The sequence below is a fragment of the Leucopleurus acutus genome (assembly GCF_964270905.1).
Source record: "Leucopleurus acutus genome assembly, chromosome: 1".
In the NCBI taxonomy this organism is placed as follows: domain Eukaryota; kingdom Metazoa; phylum Chordata; class Mammalia; order Artiodactyla; family Delphinidae; genus Leucopleurus; species Leucopleurus acutus.
In genome coordinates this window covers 200,508,513-200,526,453 of record NC_139142.1, presented here as the reverse complement: position 1 = coordinate 200,526,453, position 17,941 = coordinate 200,508,513, and the positions used below count along the sequence as shown (strand labels likewise).

Sequence of the window (17,941 nt, the reverse complement as noted above, 5' to 3'; positions counted from 1 at the left end):
ATCAACTGTTCTAATCTGCCTAGACGACAAGTAGGAAAGCCCTGAGACAGGAGAGATTCTTTGCAAAGACAGTCCGAGCGCCCTCTGCCCTCTTGCATACGCAGCCCTGTGCAGTGTTGCTGCCCCTCCACCAGCGGGGGGGCCGTGCTTTAAGCCACAGAACACACTGCTGTTTGGCTCTTACATCTGGTCCCCAAGAAGCCTTGCGGCTCTCACTCTGGCCCCCCCGGAACCCTGACATGTGAAGAAGCCTGGGGTCACCTCCTTGAGGAGGAGAGATGGTGACCGGGAGCCCAGCCAACAGCTGGCACCAACCCGGAGGGGGGAACTAGACCGTCCAGCCCCAGTCAGGCCACTGGATGACTGAAGCCGGGTGACTGGACCCAGGTGGGACCAGAAGAACCATTCAGCTCCGCACAGGCCAAACCAAACAAGCAAAATGGTTCTTTCCTCAGGCTACTGAGTTTGGGGATGGTCTGTTAGGCAGCAATAAGTAACTGATGCAGGATCGTGCATTACCGCGGAGGGCTTTTAATGGCAAATAGGAAAGTTTTAATTTGTTTTTCAATATTAGATTTGGTAGGCAAAGGGAACCACACCCTTTTATTGTTGCTGGGGAAAGGCACGACTTGTGGAACAAAGGCTTGTAATACATCTTCGGAGATCCAGTGATTTATGCAAATGAAGCCAGATCTTTACACCAGCTTTTTTCCTTAAATTATGAATCAAAGTAACTTAATGACTAACTTTGCCTTAACTAGTCACACTGAAAGACCATTTCCCGAAATAACTCAAAACAGAACATGAAGTTACTATGGTTAAGAATGTGGATTATACTTAGAGAATAATTTATTACCTCAAATACATTCTTTTTGCTGGATTTATCCTTTGAAGCCATCTCAATCGTTGCCCCCTTAAGGTCCACCGTGAACTCTGGTTTGGACTGATTACTCCCAAACTTCGTTTTAGAAAAAAGGAAAAACCTTTATGTTATATTCATGTACATGTGTGTATCCAAAAAGAATACGGCCAATTGTATATTGTTAACAATAAATCAAAAAGGTGGTCACCTCAAATTCCTCTTCTCTTTTCGTATTATAAAATAACAATTCCTACTTTAAATTGAAATTGAAAAATGTAAGACATGATTATATATAGTTCATAGAAAAGGAAACAAAATGGCTCAACCTCCATCATTATAAGAAAAATACAAAATAAAGCCATAGTAAAATCTTTTTTCACCCATTAGTGCAAAAACAACAAAAAAAGTTCGATGAAAAACTGCATTGGTGAGGCTACAGAGTAACAGGCCCTCATTTGCAAGTAGGATATAGCTCAGAACTCCTAGAGAAGAAAAGCTGCTCATACTATATTTACAAATTTATAAAGACGTGTATCCTTTGGCTCAACAATTCTATTTTTTGGAATTTATTCTAAACTATCGATGACTAGGGAAAATGATGTGTTCAAAAGGCGGTATTCTTATATACGTACACATAATATCTGGCAGAAAAACAAGTTCTTTTCCACCTAATAAATATTCTCTAAACCTGATTTCGTGCTTTCAAGGGTTATTTTCTTATCAACTATTTATGTTGTCAACAACTAACAATAACTTGTAAAAACAACATCCTAAGCCCCATGTTCTTCTATTCAGCCTTTGTTAGAAATAAAAACTAGAGCCAGGTGCTCTAAAGCCTCAGCAATTTAATGAGGAACCATGAACAGAAGAGGAAAACAGTTGACATGGGTGGTTTGAGAAGAAGCAGCACTTAACTATTATATTTTGTTAACCAGACAAGGAAAAGATTAGAAAATATGAGAAAATTTATGTTAAATATAGACCTACTCTGTATCTTGCCATCATAACTTAAATTTCTGTTTAGTCTGTTAACTGAGAATAGAAAATAGAATTCCTATGTTAGTGTAGGGTTTGGGGGTTTTAAAATCTTTAAGGGCTGATGAATTGTAATCTTTAAGGTCATAAAGATTTGTTACAGGAAATTTCATTTGCTAAAATATTTTCAAATTATGTTTGTCATTGGAAATGGATCTTACCCCCCAATCCTGTGATAACTTACCGCTATTCATAACATTAATGACTACTGCGTAGTTTCACATTTAAAAAATGGTTTGACTTCATCTGTTCCCATTTACTTCATCTTTTCAGTGTGGACTTAAATAATATACTTGTTATAACTAAACAAAACTTAGGATGTTATATTGAATTTATTAGTGGAATCAAAACAAAATTTAGGGTATTTCATGGAATTTTATTAGTGGCATCATAATAAAATTCACAACAAAAATTTCAACAATTCTACAAAGCCTTTGCCTTCCTTAGTACCTTTTGTCATTCAAAAGACATGTAATTAATCATAAAGCTATGATGGGCACAGATAACTTTCTGAGCAAATTTGATATATCTCAAAAGTCACAAAACTTAAATGGACACATTTAACAAAATGATAGAAATCAACTTAATTTAACTTGTCATCATGACATGCTCTGTAGATAGTTAGCTATAAGGTAAGATATAAGTAGCCAACCAAATAAATTATAGCAACCAAATACAAATATCAATACAATCACATAACAAGGAATGCTATAAAAATGCTTCAATGTGGTTGGCAAAATTTTGGGTTTGTTATCCATTATTTCTCAAAATCTAGTCCTGCTTTTCTCTACTGTAATCATCGCTCCAATGCATTCATGGCAAAGAAAACAGAACTACCGTGGCAAAGGACATGCAACAAGAAAACATACAGTGACAGCGGACACAGGAGCAGATTTTACATATGCGACAGCAGGCCGGCGGCTGACAGAGTTTGTCCAAGAAGAAAGCAGCGAGAGCAGGAGCTCAGAGACTGAGCCCTGCCGGCAGAATGACTTGATGGGAAAAGGGAAGAAAATGACGATGTCATTACAGTGCACAATGGCAAAATGACGTACAAGAGAAAACCATAACGGAACCAGAGAGGACAAAAACAGGACTCCGTAAGCAGGTAACACAGGCCAAGCTGCATCTCCAAAATATTTTTCAAAGGCCCTAGAATTTATCTCAGAGTATTTTCTGACTTCTGAATTTATTCTATAAATTCATGTTTTATTTTTAAGATGAATGCTTTATACAACTTACTTTAAGCTAACTTGTTCTCCCGTATACTCACAATGGAAGCCTTGGGGGAATGGAGAGGAGTCCCTGAGCCCCTCCTATGGCCTGCGGGCCTTGTCCTCTGGTCCCTGTCCGCGTCCTCTCTCGGGAGAGGCCCTGCCACCCAGCTTGCCCTCCCCGTCCTCTAGGACAGTGGAGCTCAACCAGAGGCGATTCTGCCACTTGGGAACATCTGGCAATGTCTGGAGACTCTTTCAGATGGAGGTGGGGTGCTGCTGTTACCTGCTGAACCCCCCAATGCATAAGACAGTCCCCACAACAAAGTATTATCTGGTCCAAAGAAGCCACTGTTTTTAGAAATTTGAAAGCATCATATAAATGAATTTGAACAACTACCAATATCTGTGGGGTGACTTTTGAAATACTCAAGGAATATGAGTATTTAAATCTGCAGTGAACACAGTGTATGTCGTGTCGTCTTGTGACTGTGCACGTGCTGGTCCCCCTGTTACAGTGTAAGCTCTGAAGACGGGGGTCACGTTACTCACTTCTGAACCCCGAAGCCTAACACCAGGCCCAGAACAGAGCAGGCTTTTATGTCTGCTGAACAAATGAGGTGAAGGAAGTAAGAAAAGAGAAAGTATAATTTAAGTTACTGATACAACAACCCGGGAGATAACTAATATTTTCCGGAAAACAAGTGACGTCTACCTATCCCAAGGAGAAGGAAAGGCTCGGTGGCTTCTGGATGATACAGCACTGGTGTAAAATTATCTCACAGTGGAGCTGCGTGTGGCATATGCACATTTCATTTACTCAGTTTTTACTACCCATGAAACCAAAAATAAACACAAAGCATGAATGGTTTTCTAAAAACAGAGCTTCCAATAGTACGGATGGTTTTACTCAGCATCCCATCGATCAGTATATGCCCTGGAGTAAACTGTAAGATTTGAACTGGCTGTTTCTTCCAGGGGATCTCGGTATAGGTTTTTGCACCAAGTGTGACACTAATCTGTAAAGAACCATACTTCTCCAGCATGGCCCCGGAACAAACCATCTGAACCCAGCTGAAGGAAAAGCAATCTCTTCTAACATCAAAGGAAAAAACTGGCTCTGCGAGAGACTGACTCCTCACAGCATCTTCCCGAGAGACACTCAAGGGAAATTTTCATTACGGGTGATTTTTGTCCTTTGGGCTTATGTGTTAGCCTCAGGTTAGGTGTGATTTCACTGTATAAACAGGGTAACATTTTACCTACGAAAGATCTAGCTGGTGACCGAGCAGGGAAATAAAGCTAGGATTCTTTCAAACCCTTTTTGAACAATCCTAATTACTGAGTTAATTAAGAAGCATCTTGCATATTTCATCAATTTTTAATATTCATGAGTGTTGTATATGCCACATATGCTTACATACTTTTTATTTGAATAATCTTACTAGCTTTTACTTAGGCCACTTAAATTAGTTTTCGTTCCCTTAATATGTGTTACATATGGGAAGAAAAAGCAAGGCAGTTTGAGATTTTTTAATTAGCCATAAAATAAAAATTAAGAATTGACTGTATAGCCAAGCATTTTATCATATCTGTTTAGTTTTTAAGACTATAAAACACCGTGTGACTATATTTTATTTAATTATACCAACCTGAAATGATTACCATAATGTACTGTATTATTAACAACATATTAATAAAATTTCATTTAAAGGCAAAAATTCAAAGAGTGAATCTCTAAAGTTAAAACTCCATTAAGAATTCTCCAATTTCAAAATTGGCTAGCTCAGTGAATTTTAAGCTACGCTTCTGCTATTACCACATGGTAATGCTATAACACAACTTCAGCTGATAAACAGAAATACCCCACACCCTCTGTCGGCATGAGTTTTAATCATGAGTTCTGAATTATGTAAGGTCCTCAAGAGACCGTCATAAAATGCAACCAGACTGTACTAATGGTTCTGTGCCAGGGTATTCACTTAACATCTTCAAAATTTTTTTTTAATTTCATTTTCTTTAAATCACATGCATATCTGCCTACCTCAACGATGCCTCACTTACCACAATGATCTATGTACTTGCTTTATCTGTATATACCACAACCTTCAATCTTTAGGGGTCAGTAATTATCAAATAAATGACCATTATCCAGCTTTCTTCAGGAACTTTTTTGTTATTTTAATCTCTAATTGCTTCTCCATTCCTTTTCTTTCATTCACTTCACTCAGTTTCAAATAAAAGTTGAGCCACAAGTAGGAAGAAGAAATAACTGCATCTTCTTCTAGAAATGCATTAATATAAACAAAAAAGTATCATATGCTTCACCTCAGGGGAAAAAGGAGAAATAATTATCAATTTACTTTAAGACAAGTCAAACAAAAATTTCAGTCTTTTAATCTGGAAAGCATATCACAGGTCAGTTCCACTGTACTGGCTGCCCAGAGAGCAAATCAAAGCATCAGTGAAGCAAAAGAGAAGAAACATTCCAGGAAGTTCATATTCATGCTCAATCCAGCAGATTTGGGGGGTTGCCATAGCAGAGTATTTGAGGACTAATATGCTCTGTGGCCCTCCTGGCTCAGAACAATGTTACATGGCTGCACTGTAAACGCAGAGGACTAAAATTTGCTTGAATTTTACAAATGGATTTCTCTTTTATCAAACGTAAAGTCAATAGGTCCTGTTAATTTTAAATCAACTCCGTAAGTGTAAGAAATACTGGTTAAGGCAGGATATAAAGCAGACTAAAAACATTAGATTAATTTCATTTTAAAACCTTTTTGGAAATACCCAGAGCATGGACTCTGGAGCCAAAATGGTACCCAGATCTGTCACTTAGTAGCTGTAAGACCTTGAGCGAGGCACTGAACTGTTTTATACTTCATTTTCTCATCTCCAACAGGGGGAGAGGGAATGATAAACAGTCCTCTCCCAGAGTTAAGAGGATAATATATATACCATCCTCTACACTTAGAACAGTACCTAATATATTTTCAGCATTCAAAAAATGTTAGCTATTGTGATAGGTCACAAATTATAATTTTTGGTATTTGTATTACAAATAACCAAGGAGTAGCGATAGTAAACACTCAAATATACAAAAAGCTTCAAAGTCCCACAGGTAATGGTGACATTTCTTTTTCTTCTCAAAGCTGGCTGATGTCATATATAGACATGGAAACCTGACTAGTATCCAAGGGTCAGATCACAATTCAAGGTGGGGCTTGTCACAAGACTGCTTATTTTCTGACTAAATATCTGAAAGAGCCAAGTCACAGACACAGGAAAGCTTTGGCATCCTGAAAACAGACCAAGAAATATATGTTCTCTAATGCCCAAGCAGTAAGGTCACCTTTCAGTTCAATGCATAAAATATAATTGGTTGGTTTTAACAATATGAGTCAGACTTTTCTGATTAGCCCTTTTCTTTCTCTTGTGAGTCAAAATGCATCTTTAACTAAGAAAACCTCATTTACTCTTATTTGCAAGCTAGCGGTAGCTGGGAGGACTCTGGAATACTTCGTGAAGTTCAGGTGCAACACCACCCACGTAATTTAAATGTAGAAAACCTCCAAAGAAAAGAAATACTTGCCCAACTTGTGCTACTTCCTTGAGTTTTGGTAAACAGTAAAGATGAACCCTGCAACACGGCCCAAGAAGACAACCAGTTCTTTCTGTAATGATAAAGACGGCCAATTAAAGCTCCGTATCCAGTTTTCCCCCCAAATTTAAAAACTTAAGTTACTTAGCTGTTATCAATGTTGTCCACAATTTACAGTCATACTGACATTCCAATTGTTTTTATTGGGGATATAATTCTAATGGAAATTACAATCATTTTATGGTCCCAAAACTAATGAAGTCAATGAGAGATGTAAGTTATCAGAATAACTACACACCTAACTGTGTGCACATGGGGGTAATCCAGCACATCTGTGATCAAGGACACTAATTTAGAGTCACGTGAACGGAACACTGCATTTGGCAAGAATTCTTATTCGCAATTAAAAATTCGACAAACATGCTCATCTTACCTAATCCTCTGCAGATACAGATTGTTTTATATCTCTTAGTTATCTTCCTTCCCTTAATAAGGCTATACCAGGTAAGCGGTAGATCGTATAATCACATGCTGGTTGATAACTAAGGTTACTACTACTAAACTGAGGCTTTAAAAACTCTTTCCTAAATTACAGAATCAACACACAAACTATATCAAAACTCTGAACGCAGAAATGTAGACAGAAAAAGGCCCCATTTCTTCTCCTTCAACCGCCTCTCCAGAGGTAACCAGTGTTTACGTTATAAGGCAATTTAATTGCTGGCAGGCTAAAACGAACGTCAAATGTATCTTCCACAGGAATTTATTAAGGCTCGCCTTACAGCCAAACATATGGCCAGTTTTGTGAAAACTTTATAGGCACTCAAAAGAAGGTTTATTCTCCATATTCAGAAGGTAGAATTTAATATCTACCAATTAGACCTACTTGATTATTTTACGACTTTTAATGTCCACTTGAACTTGAAAAGTGAAATAAAGTTTACTCCTACTGAATCTCTATTTTTCCTTTTATTTCCTGTTGTTTTGCTTATGGTCATTAACATTACTTACTCAGTGAATGGCTATTTCTAATGATGAGATCTTCACTGTGGATTGATCCACAGTGCTTTATCATTTTAAAGATGCTTAGTGCCTTCCCCCTGAGTTGAACCTGTCTGCTATTAAGATCCCTATTCCTGCTTTACTTTTTATGCCTTTGATATGCGTTATTTGTTTTAACTTTTCTGAATCGTTGTTCAGATGTCTCTTTTGTATGTAATATTGAACTGGGTTTTGCTTTGTGTTCCAGTCTGAGCACCTTTTTCTTTCAACAGATGAATATAGTGCATTTACATTTATTTATACTGATACGACACATATGTTTGGTACCTGTTCTGTCATCATTTTATTATATTTTCATTTTATTTTATTATTTTGTTTTGTGTGGACCTCAAGATATTTTGGAAGGATTTATTTTCATTGGTAAATTTATTTTATATTCCATCTTATATTTCTTTAGATAATATCTAACTTCTCTATGCTGAAAAATGCTAAAATATATTCCCACTTTAAAATAGATATATATGTATTTCCACTTTAAATAAACTTTTTGAGTTTAATTTTCAAAATTAAAAAAACTGTAGAATGTGTATCTCAGAACAAATATTGAATATTTGGATACTGAATGAATGACAGTATCCAAATATTGAGTTGCAGGTAGAATCAGTCACACATTTTTCATGGAACCAATTTTTTCCTGAACAAACAACTGACGGATACACTGATTATTTAGACTTGACTACTTGGCAGGTAGACATTATCTCAAAAATAAATGAAGTGAGCCTTTCATTTCAAGGAAAATAAATGATAGTATATGTTCACAATGACAAAGCTTTCAAACAGAAAGCAGAATTCTGGAAAACTTGGCACATCTGCCACTGTGAGGCTGACAATATTCCAAACCTTAGTGACTCTGGTGATGGTAGTACTGATTTATGACTCTTCGATATTATAAAATAAAATGTGCCAACATTTGAAAAATCGGCAAACTTAGTAAACCAGTATTTTCCAAATGACCTACAAGATGCTACAAAATTATGCATAGGTAAAGATTCATTCACAATGCAACACAGGCCCATGGATTTTAGTGTAACTGAGTACTGAAAGTTCAAGGATAGTTTTTCAGAATCTTCATTGCAACTAACATTTTTGGCGTTTTGGTGTAGCAGAAAAATACGCACAATTATCTGAGAAGGCTATTAAAATATTCCTCCCTTTTCCAACTTTATCTATGTAAAGGGGCATTTTCTTTATATACGTCAACCAAAACAGTATGTTGCAACAGACGGACTGCAAGCAGAGATGAGAATCCAGGTGTCTTCCATTAAGCCAAATAGTAAAGATTTCTGAAAACATAAAACAATGCCACGCTTCTCATGGAAGTTTTCGGCATGAGAAAATACAGGGGGTTTTCTTCATAAAAGATGTTATTCATGTTAACATGTAACAGGTTATTAGTTTTAAAAGAGTTAATAGAGATTCTTAAAATTTCTCAGTTTTAATTTTTTACAGTAAATAATTCTAGATAAACTATATAGACAAAAGTTCTTTGCACTAACCAATAATTTTTAAGAGTTTAAAGAGGTCCTCAGAACAAAATGTTTGATAAACACTAAAATACAGGAAATTAAAATACCACTGTGCTCAGCTCTATATAAATACATTTGAATATAATGAAATGGATGATATTCTTAGGAGAAGTATTCCAAAAAGCATTCCAAAGTAAGTAGAAAATCTAAAAAACTAATTATCACAGGAAAAATGACAGCAATGAAAACAGGGAAAGTGGCCAAAGACCTACCTGCACTACATATGCCCAAAAGGGAGAAAAGAAAAAAAGATCCGATTCACATGACTTCTACCAAGGAACAGCTTCAGGAACAGGTAATTGCAGTATTTGTAAAGCTATTTCAAAGCACTTAAAAGAAAAACTTCCAAGTACCAAAATCTGACAAAGTTCAATTAAAGCAAATCTAAAAAACTCAACTACATGTAAATTTTAAACTCTTTCTTAAACAACAGACTGATCTCACTTTGGCTATAAAACCCTAGCATTTCAGCGGTTTTTTAAAACTGGGGAAAATGGAACTTACCTTACAAAGAGTTAATTTCCTTAATTTATTAACCAAAAAAAAACCAACAACCCAACAGAAAAAGAGACAAAGGGTATAAACTGATAATTCGAGGACAACAAAAAAGAAATATAAATGGCTTGTGGTACTCTACCCCACTAAAAAGGAACGCAAGTAAAAACACCATTTTCTCTCAAATCTCTATTAGCAAAGATCAAAGAGTTTGACAACGTACTGAATGGGCAAAGGCATGGAGAAATCCAAGGCTCCTGAGGTTGGAACTGACTGAGGGCCTTAGGGCACAGGTTGGAATTGTATGAAAATGTCCAACTGCATAAGGCCTAGCAATTCCACTTTCATAAAATATGTTCTACAGGCATAGCTACATACTTGCAAAATGAACTGTGCAAGACACTGAGGGTAATACTGTTTGTAATAGCAAAAAATGGAAACATCCTAAAATGTCTACCAATAGACACACTTGCAAATAAATAACAGTTAAATAAACTATGATGCAGCCATACAACATACAACTATGCAGCAGTTAAAAACTATGTGTCAGCTGTACATGCAATGAAATGCACCATCTCCAAGATAAACTGTTAAAAGACTGTGTTAAAAAAATTAATCTATGCACATGTAAATGTATCTATTTTCTATCTCTGGAGGAAGACAGTACACCTCACTAGACATAACTGGTTACCTCTGGGGAGGGAAACTGATGGCTGGTCACTGACTTCTGACTACATGTTTTGTGTATGTTTGTATTTTGCCGTGTGCATTTATTACTTATTGAAAAAAATTTTAATAAAGCTAATGCCTGCTCAGAATCCTCCACCTTACCACCTCCGAATTTAATCTCACCTTTAGAAATAGGTCAAGACAAAGAAAAATTTTCCTCTACTTCCTGACAATCTTATATCCATCATATTAGAAAACACATTTGAAATTCTTTGAACCTGTTAATCACTTCTACTAGAATATAATTATATTCAGTTTTTATTTATATCAATCAGATGAAACATGTGAGAACATTAATGATCTGTGTACTTACCGAACCTTTTTCCCATTTTCAGTAATTTTTGTTACATTTAATAATCCATATTTCTCTTGACCCTATGATATGGAACAGAGGTATTACTGTTTATAGATCATTCATACAGACAGTGAAGTTCAAATTCTTATATAGGACTGAATCAAAATGATCTGGTACTCTAAATATTAGCTTAAAAGAAAAGATCAGTCAGTGTGTAATATGGTTAGTTCTAGACTACCTTAAGAATATAATTTCCTAACACTTCTGTAAAGTTTTTTCAGTTATTTTTGTGATTAAACACTTGGTCTGGGCTTCCCTGGTGGCACAGTGGTTGGGAGTCCGCCTGCTGATGCAGGGGACACGGGTTCATGCCCCGGTCTGGGAAGATCCCACATGCCACGGAGTGGCTGGGCCCGTGAGCCATGGCCGCTGAGCCTGCGCGTCCAGAGCCTGTGCTCTGCAACGGGAGAGGCCGCAACAGTGAGAGGCCCGCGTACCGCAAAAAACAAAAACAAAAAAACACTTGGTCTTCTCAAGGAATAGCAGCCATAAGGTAAAATCAAATTAAATTTCCACATGAATGCTACAGATCAGCACTGGAAAAATGATTTATGACTTCCTGTTCAAACCAAGTGATACGATGCTATAAATACCACAAAAAAGGAACAGTTTACTTTGCTGTCATTTTAGAACAGTGTAGTCTGAAAATTATTTAAGATACTAACCTACTTTGTCAGAATGTGAAAATAAGTAGGTAGAACAAATGCAGTGACTGTATTTAATAAATTACTTAAAAGTAAGTGGCACTATGCATAGAACTGGCCTTAATGTGGCATAAAGAATTCAGTATGTTGCTTCATTAAACATATTATCAGATGGCAAATTGAGCTCTGGACAAACTAGATCTATCAGTCAGCTGATGTAAAAAACAGCAACCCAGCTTGATCATCAAACCCTAGCAAGGCAAAAGTCACTGTGCTCAAGTTAAATGTTATCTTAAAATTCTTCCAGGTGGAACTGAAGAAGCACTTTCTCATTGCTCTAGCCTTCTATAGTCAAATGAATTTAATCAAAATGCGTTTGTGCCCACAGCAATCATCCATTAGTGAGCACTGTCTGAAAATGACCAAACAGTCAATTTTCCTTCAGTTAAAACACACACACACAAAACACACACACACAGGAAAAAATAGTCTCAATTCAGAATTTATTTCTAACTATTTACCTCAGCTATTTTCTCAATGTACTTTAATTAGAAAAAAAACTCTTTCTTGTATGAGGGACAAACATAGCATTATTTTCTCACTAATGTCTAAAAGATAATGTCTGAAAGTTTTGCCTGGTCTGATAATAACTCACATCTATAGACAAAGCTGACAAACTATTATGTTATTCACTTTTATAATACTGGGAACTTGGGAAATATCCATATTACTATAATTTTTTCACAAAGCATAGGTTGCATCTCCTTAGATATGCAAGTCTGATACATTTCATAAGAGCTCTCTGTTGCCTCTCAATAAAAATATCAATTACACGGTGATAAGTATGTACAGGACGTTAAGTAAGAACTTTCCCAATTTACCATCAGAAGCAGGGAGGGAAAGAAAAACTTTCAATGATCCAGGAACTAAGTAACATTAATCTGAGAGGATGGGCGCTGGTGATGTGAGCACAGGAACTCCAGGGCGGAGGTGGGAACAGCCTATTAAAAAACACCAAAGCTGGAACTATGCAGGGTGAAAAAGCAGACACAGGAAGGAAATGCCAGCATCAAAACAGGAAGAAAAATGGAAGGGACAGCAGCAGTGACAGACGGCCAAAGCCTACGGGGGAAAGAGACGCTCTGGATCGGGGATTCTTACCTGAGTCGTGGCTGGACCAACACCGCACATAATCGTGCGTGTACATGCATCACTCAAGGGAAAGGCCCAGAGCTCCCATGAAATTTTCACAGGGACCAAGACCCAAGCACTAATGCTCTGAGCAGTAAGCACTCTAACGTTAACATAAAATAAGAACAAAATGTGCCACGTCCGAAACGTACCAATACAATGACCATTACCACGCGGTGTGCAAAGTCAAAGTGCTCTGAGGAAGGCATACCTAACTCCACCTGAGAGGGGAGTAGGGAGGAAGAGAAGCTTCCCGGAGACCCTGACCCAGGAGCGAGCAACAGGAGTCGGCCACACAGAAACGACGGACAGGCGAAGGCACAGAAGCTGGAAGCGCATCATCTCTACCAGGCTTAGTTCCCTCAGCGTACGGGGTGCAGCAGAGCAGCAGCAAGAGAGAGGGGGCAGCGGAACGAGCAAGGCGGGAGCAGGTGACGCAGCGCCACCGGAACAGTGTTCTGATAACTCCTATCAATGCAAGAGGTGCTGACGGCCTGGCCCAGGGAGAGGCCTGAGAGGGTGAAGAGGGGCCGCACGTGAGAGCGACTCGGAAGGCAGGACTGACAGGGACAGGCCGGGAGGTAAGAGGCAAGATCGGGGGGACTCCCAAGCTTGAGCAGCTGGGTAGCTGGGGGCCCTCAGCTGCAAGACAAGCTTTAGAGGAGCCGTCCCTGACCCCTGCGGTAGGAGCTCCTCTGCCCTCCAATGACTGACGACAGCCCCCAGGTTGTTTCCTTCGTCGCACCTAATGCAAAGCACAATTACGTATTATTTATTCGCCACCTACTGTCAGGCTGTCCGTCGGGACCACATCTGCTGTGCTCACCATGTATGACAGCGCCCAGCACAGCGGCTAGCATGGTGCCGGGGCTCAACACATGTGTGTTGAAGTAATTAACCAACAAAGCAGCCGTGCTATCACACTACCAAGAAATGTAAGAGAAGGTCAGTGATGGAGAAAATAAAGCTTTAACTTTTAAGCACTGAAGTTCTGAATTTGACATCAAAGTGACAACCAGGCAGATACAGGTTTGGCTACACAGGTGTAGATTTCAGGGGGGGATTTAGGCAGATTATCATTTCATACTGTGTAGTGTACTCTTCTCTACTTAATATGATTCAAAGTCAACCCATGTTTTTGTGTAGCTTACTAAAATAACTTCATAAAAATACCTTGTTAAGTCCTTTAAAAACTGCCCATACTCACACATGAATATTTCTTAGTCTAAATATGTCGATACTCTAAGGGAAACTTCGTGTTGAAAATAAGCAGGAATGTTTAATATGAACTGGCAAAATATGGTTAAATTTTAACCAAAAATATTGTAGTAAGATTGTCCTATCCTAATTAAGGCAAGAAAACAATAAAATGTCAGTTATATTGAGTAATCTGGGAAAACTTCCACAGGTTCAAAATCACTTTGCAGGCTCCAGAATTTCTAATTGATTTTACATTCATTTAGTAAGATAAGCATTTCCCAATTTTGGCTAATAATTATTATATATCAAAATCAATACCTCCCATTAAAATCTTTATCTTCAGTTAATCATGTTACAATCATGTAATAAAAAGATTCTTTCTCTACAGAGTAAGTAACCTTGCCCTGTGATATGCTGAAAAAGAACCAGTGTGACAGAACTTCCAGAGCAGGTAGATCCATGCAGACCTCCAAACCAGAGGCTACCGTGCAGAGGGAGGAGAGGTGCGGAAAGGGGCAGTGGCTGCTTAACGGTAGGGGGCTCCCTCTGAGGGGATGACAGTGTCCTGAAACTGGGCAGGAGTGACAGCTACACACATTTTAAATACACTAAAGCCACTGAACTGTATACTTTAAAGTGGTTAATGGCTAATTTTATGTTATGTGGATTTCACCTCGATTAAAAAAAATGTTTAAAGAACCAGTGTTATAAAAAATTGTTAAAATCATGTTTTTAAAAAAGGCTTTAGAATAGTAATATTCAATGAAAAAAAATTAGCCGATTTGTCCACTAAACCCTTTTGGTAACGAACGTGTTGAAATGCCCTTTTCTCCAAAGTGGGTAAAGCATTTTAATACCATAATTGGAAACACAAGGTCAAAAGTTCAAGTTTCCAAATTACATACTTAAAATTGTACTCAGTATTCAGTAAATGAGAACTTGAAATGCATATCCTCATAGGCACACTGGGACAAACAGAGACGAGGTTCTTAGATCAGCCTACAAAATCCTATTTAATCCATGTGTGGCAGTCATATTTTAGAGAAATATCAATTTTAAAAAAATGTATACCCTATCTATTTCAAAAAAGGACTTGAGGGCCTCCCTGGTGGAACATGGTGGAACATGTCCGCCTGCCGATGCAGGGGACATGGGTTCGTGCCCCAGTCCGGGAGGATCCCACATGCCGCAGAGCAGCTGGGCCCATGAGCCATGGCCACTGAGCCTGTGCGTCCGGAGCCTGTGCTCCGCAACGGGAGAGGCCACAACAGTGAGAGGCCCGCGTACCGCAAAAAAACAAAACAAAAAAAAAACAGGACTTGAAGTGACTATGAAAAATAACAATGCATTTGAAAACTGGAAATAAGACAAGAAAAAATGAACATGTTTAAAATTTAGATTAAGGGATGAAATTTTAATCTGGTTTGACTGGAGGAGACTGAATGAAAGCATCATATGCTACGTGAACAAAGCCCGTCAAACAAGACCACGTGTTCTATGACTCCACGCATGTGGAGTGTCCAGAAGAGGCAGACCTAGTGAGATAGAAAGCACATTGCTGGCTGCTTAAGGCTTGATGGGATGTGGAAGCAGAGGGGTGACAGCAACGAGTACTGCTTTTTGAAGTGATGAATGTTCTAAAATGACTGTCCTGATGGTTGCACTTATCTGAACATACTAGAAACCAATGAACTGTACACTTTAAACGGGTGAACGGTGTAGTATGTTAGTCATATTTCAATACGGTTTTAACAAAAAAAAAATAAAAGAAGAGAGATTCAATAGGCAATCTGCAGAGATTTAAAGATGCCATGAGGTAACTAACACTGATTACGATGTCAGTTTCTTTTTCTTACCACTAAGGCTTTACACCAACCAGATTTTAACTCACAAAGAACCAAAAAAAAGAAATCTGCTTGTATTAACTGGGTAAGAGTGGGAAAGACAGGCAAAAGACTCCATTCAAACAGGGCAAGAAGAGAAGAGGGAGCAGAGGCTGCAGGAAGAAAGAAGAGACTCTGGGGAGCAGAAGCCCAGGGGGGCCAGACTGGGGCTTGGGGGGAAGGACGCTGCACACTTACAGGGAAACAACAGCCTCAGCAGAATTAACAGAGCTGTTCCTGTTTTCCACCCGAAGGTAAATGAAGAACGAAACAGAACCCTGCTGAGGCAGTTCCTTGCCGTGGCCACCAGAGGGGACCCTGAATCTGGGGCAGTCAGGTGACTGGCAAACTCTTGTGAAAGGGGTAACTGCCTGGGGGAATAATTTGCAAACCGTCCTTTTAACTCCCATGCGAACACTTATAAACTCATGTTTCCAGGATTACCAAGAAATTCCCTTTTACCAAAATGTAAATAATTTATAAAAGGTCTTCTCAGAAGTTACATATTACCCATATTTAAAATAAGTTAAAAAGCGTTTCTGCCTCTTTTCTAGATGGATGGATAGATTAAGAATACTGCAGTAATAGCACCTTACATTCATACAGGAAATCCTGACAATACCACTAAAATCATGTTCACTTTGATCTTTATTTAATGTTCATGCACCCAGGACTGTGTTAAATAATGCAACAGATAAAAAGTATTAGAAAGCAGCCCCTCTCTATCTCTCTGAGTCCCTTCAAAGTTTAAACCCTTAGCAGAGAGCTGAGGGGCACATGAGGTAACTTTCACACCATTAATGCCATCAGTGACTTGAGAGCTCAAAGAAAAAGAAGAGATGCTATTATGCTGAGGTTAGTGTGGGCAGGCCCTAAGGGGTCATCTCACTGGTCAGCACAAGATTAACTGTAGGTGCAGAGAGGCTGAGGACCACGGTAGGCAGGGAAACCACCTGTGCAATATCAGCAGGACGGGTCGACAACATGTGATAGGAATCAAAAGACCTGATTTGCTCAGGGGATGGAGAAAAGAGCCAGACAAGGAAAACAGCATCTGTGAGAAACCTGTGCCTCTAGAAAATCAGAAGTATCCTAATAAACAAGAGTCTATTATAGTTTCTTAAAATTAAGGAAGTAACAATAAAAGTTTGTCTTCTGGAAAGCTTTAGAAGTTTCATTTCTTCCTTTTGGCAAAACCCCACGGAACAGCGGCTCTATGGCACTGGGGTTACGCTGGCCCTGCTCTAAGGAGTCTTTTCCTTGTCTAGTGGGGAAGACATTAACTGAGGGTTGGAAGTTCCTACAAGAAATAGGAAATGAGAAGAGTTACTCGATTTTACGGAATCAAATAACATATAATTAAATGTTATTAAGAGTATCACAGGGAAACCTGACCAAATCTAGAGGATATGAAGAAAATTCCGAGCCTGAACCAAGCTCTAAGGAATGACCAGAAGTTGACCAGGCAAAGACGTCGGGGAAGATGGGTTTCAGTGCGTGAAGGGGCTGGAGCTGAAGAGCAGGCTCCTTTGCAGAGAGGAGAGTAGAAGGGCTGCAGGAAAACACGCAAGTGGGGGCAAGGAGGGGGTATGAGGACCCGGGACAGGCGCAGTGTTGCAGAGCTCGTCACAAAGTTGCATCCTCCTTCTAAAATGAAAGAAGAGCCGCTGGAGGGGAAGAGCAGGAGGGGCAAATCACAGGCTAGACTTGGGGACGGGGGCGCTGCAAACACCAAGATCAAGTAGGATTCCTCCAAAGTTACGACTGAAGAGAAGGGCTTCCCTGGTGGCGCAGTGGCTAAGAATCCACCTGCCAATGCAGGGGACACGGGTTTGAGCCCTGGTCCGGGAAGATCCCACATGCCGCAGAGCAACTAAGCCCGTGAGCCACAACTACTGAGCCCACGTGCCACGACTACTGAAGCCCACGCACCTAGAGCCCGTGCTCCACAACGAGAAGCCACCGCAGTGAGAAGCCCACGCACCGCAACCAAGAGTAGCCCCCGCTCACCGCAACTAGAGAAAGCCCGCACGCAGCAACGAAGACCCAAGGCAGCAAATAAATAAATGAATGAATGAATAACTGAAGAGAAGTCACTGTATCGCCAATATTACCTGGCCTAGGCTGGGCAATGCATTTGA

At 39.1% G+C, this 17,941-nt stretch overlaps 1 protein-coding gene across 4 annotated transcripts in view; it reads right to left on the bottom strand.

Moving 5' to 3' along the window:
- The window catches only part of ARHGAP12 (Rho GTPase activating protein 12), a 109,630-nt gene that overhangs the window by 12,768 nt on the left and 78,921 nt on the right, over positions 1-17,941 (bottom strand). For all 4 annotated transcript variants that reach the window (XM_082845830.1, XM_082845827.1, XM_082845828.1 and 1 more), the window contains 3 exons: positions 10,841-10,902; positions 6,707-6,788; positions 857-958 (listed from right to left, as the gene is read on the bottom strand). In XM_082845830.1, coding sequence (XP_082701956.1) covers positions 857-958; positions 6,707-6,788; positions 10,841-10,902 — 246 coding nt within the window. The remainder of the gene's footprint in view (positions 1-856; positions 959-6,706; positions 6,789-10,840; positions 10,903-17,941) is intronic.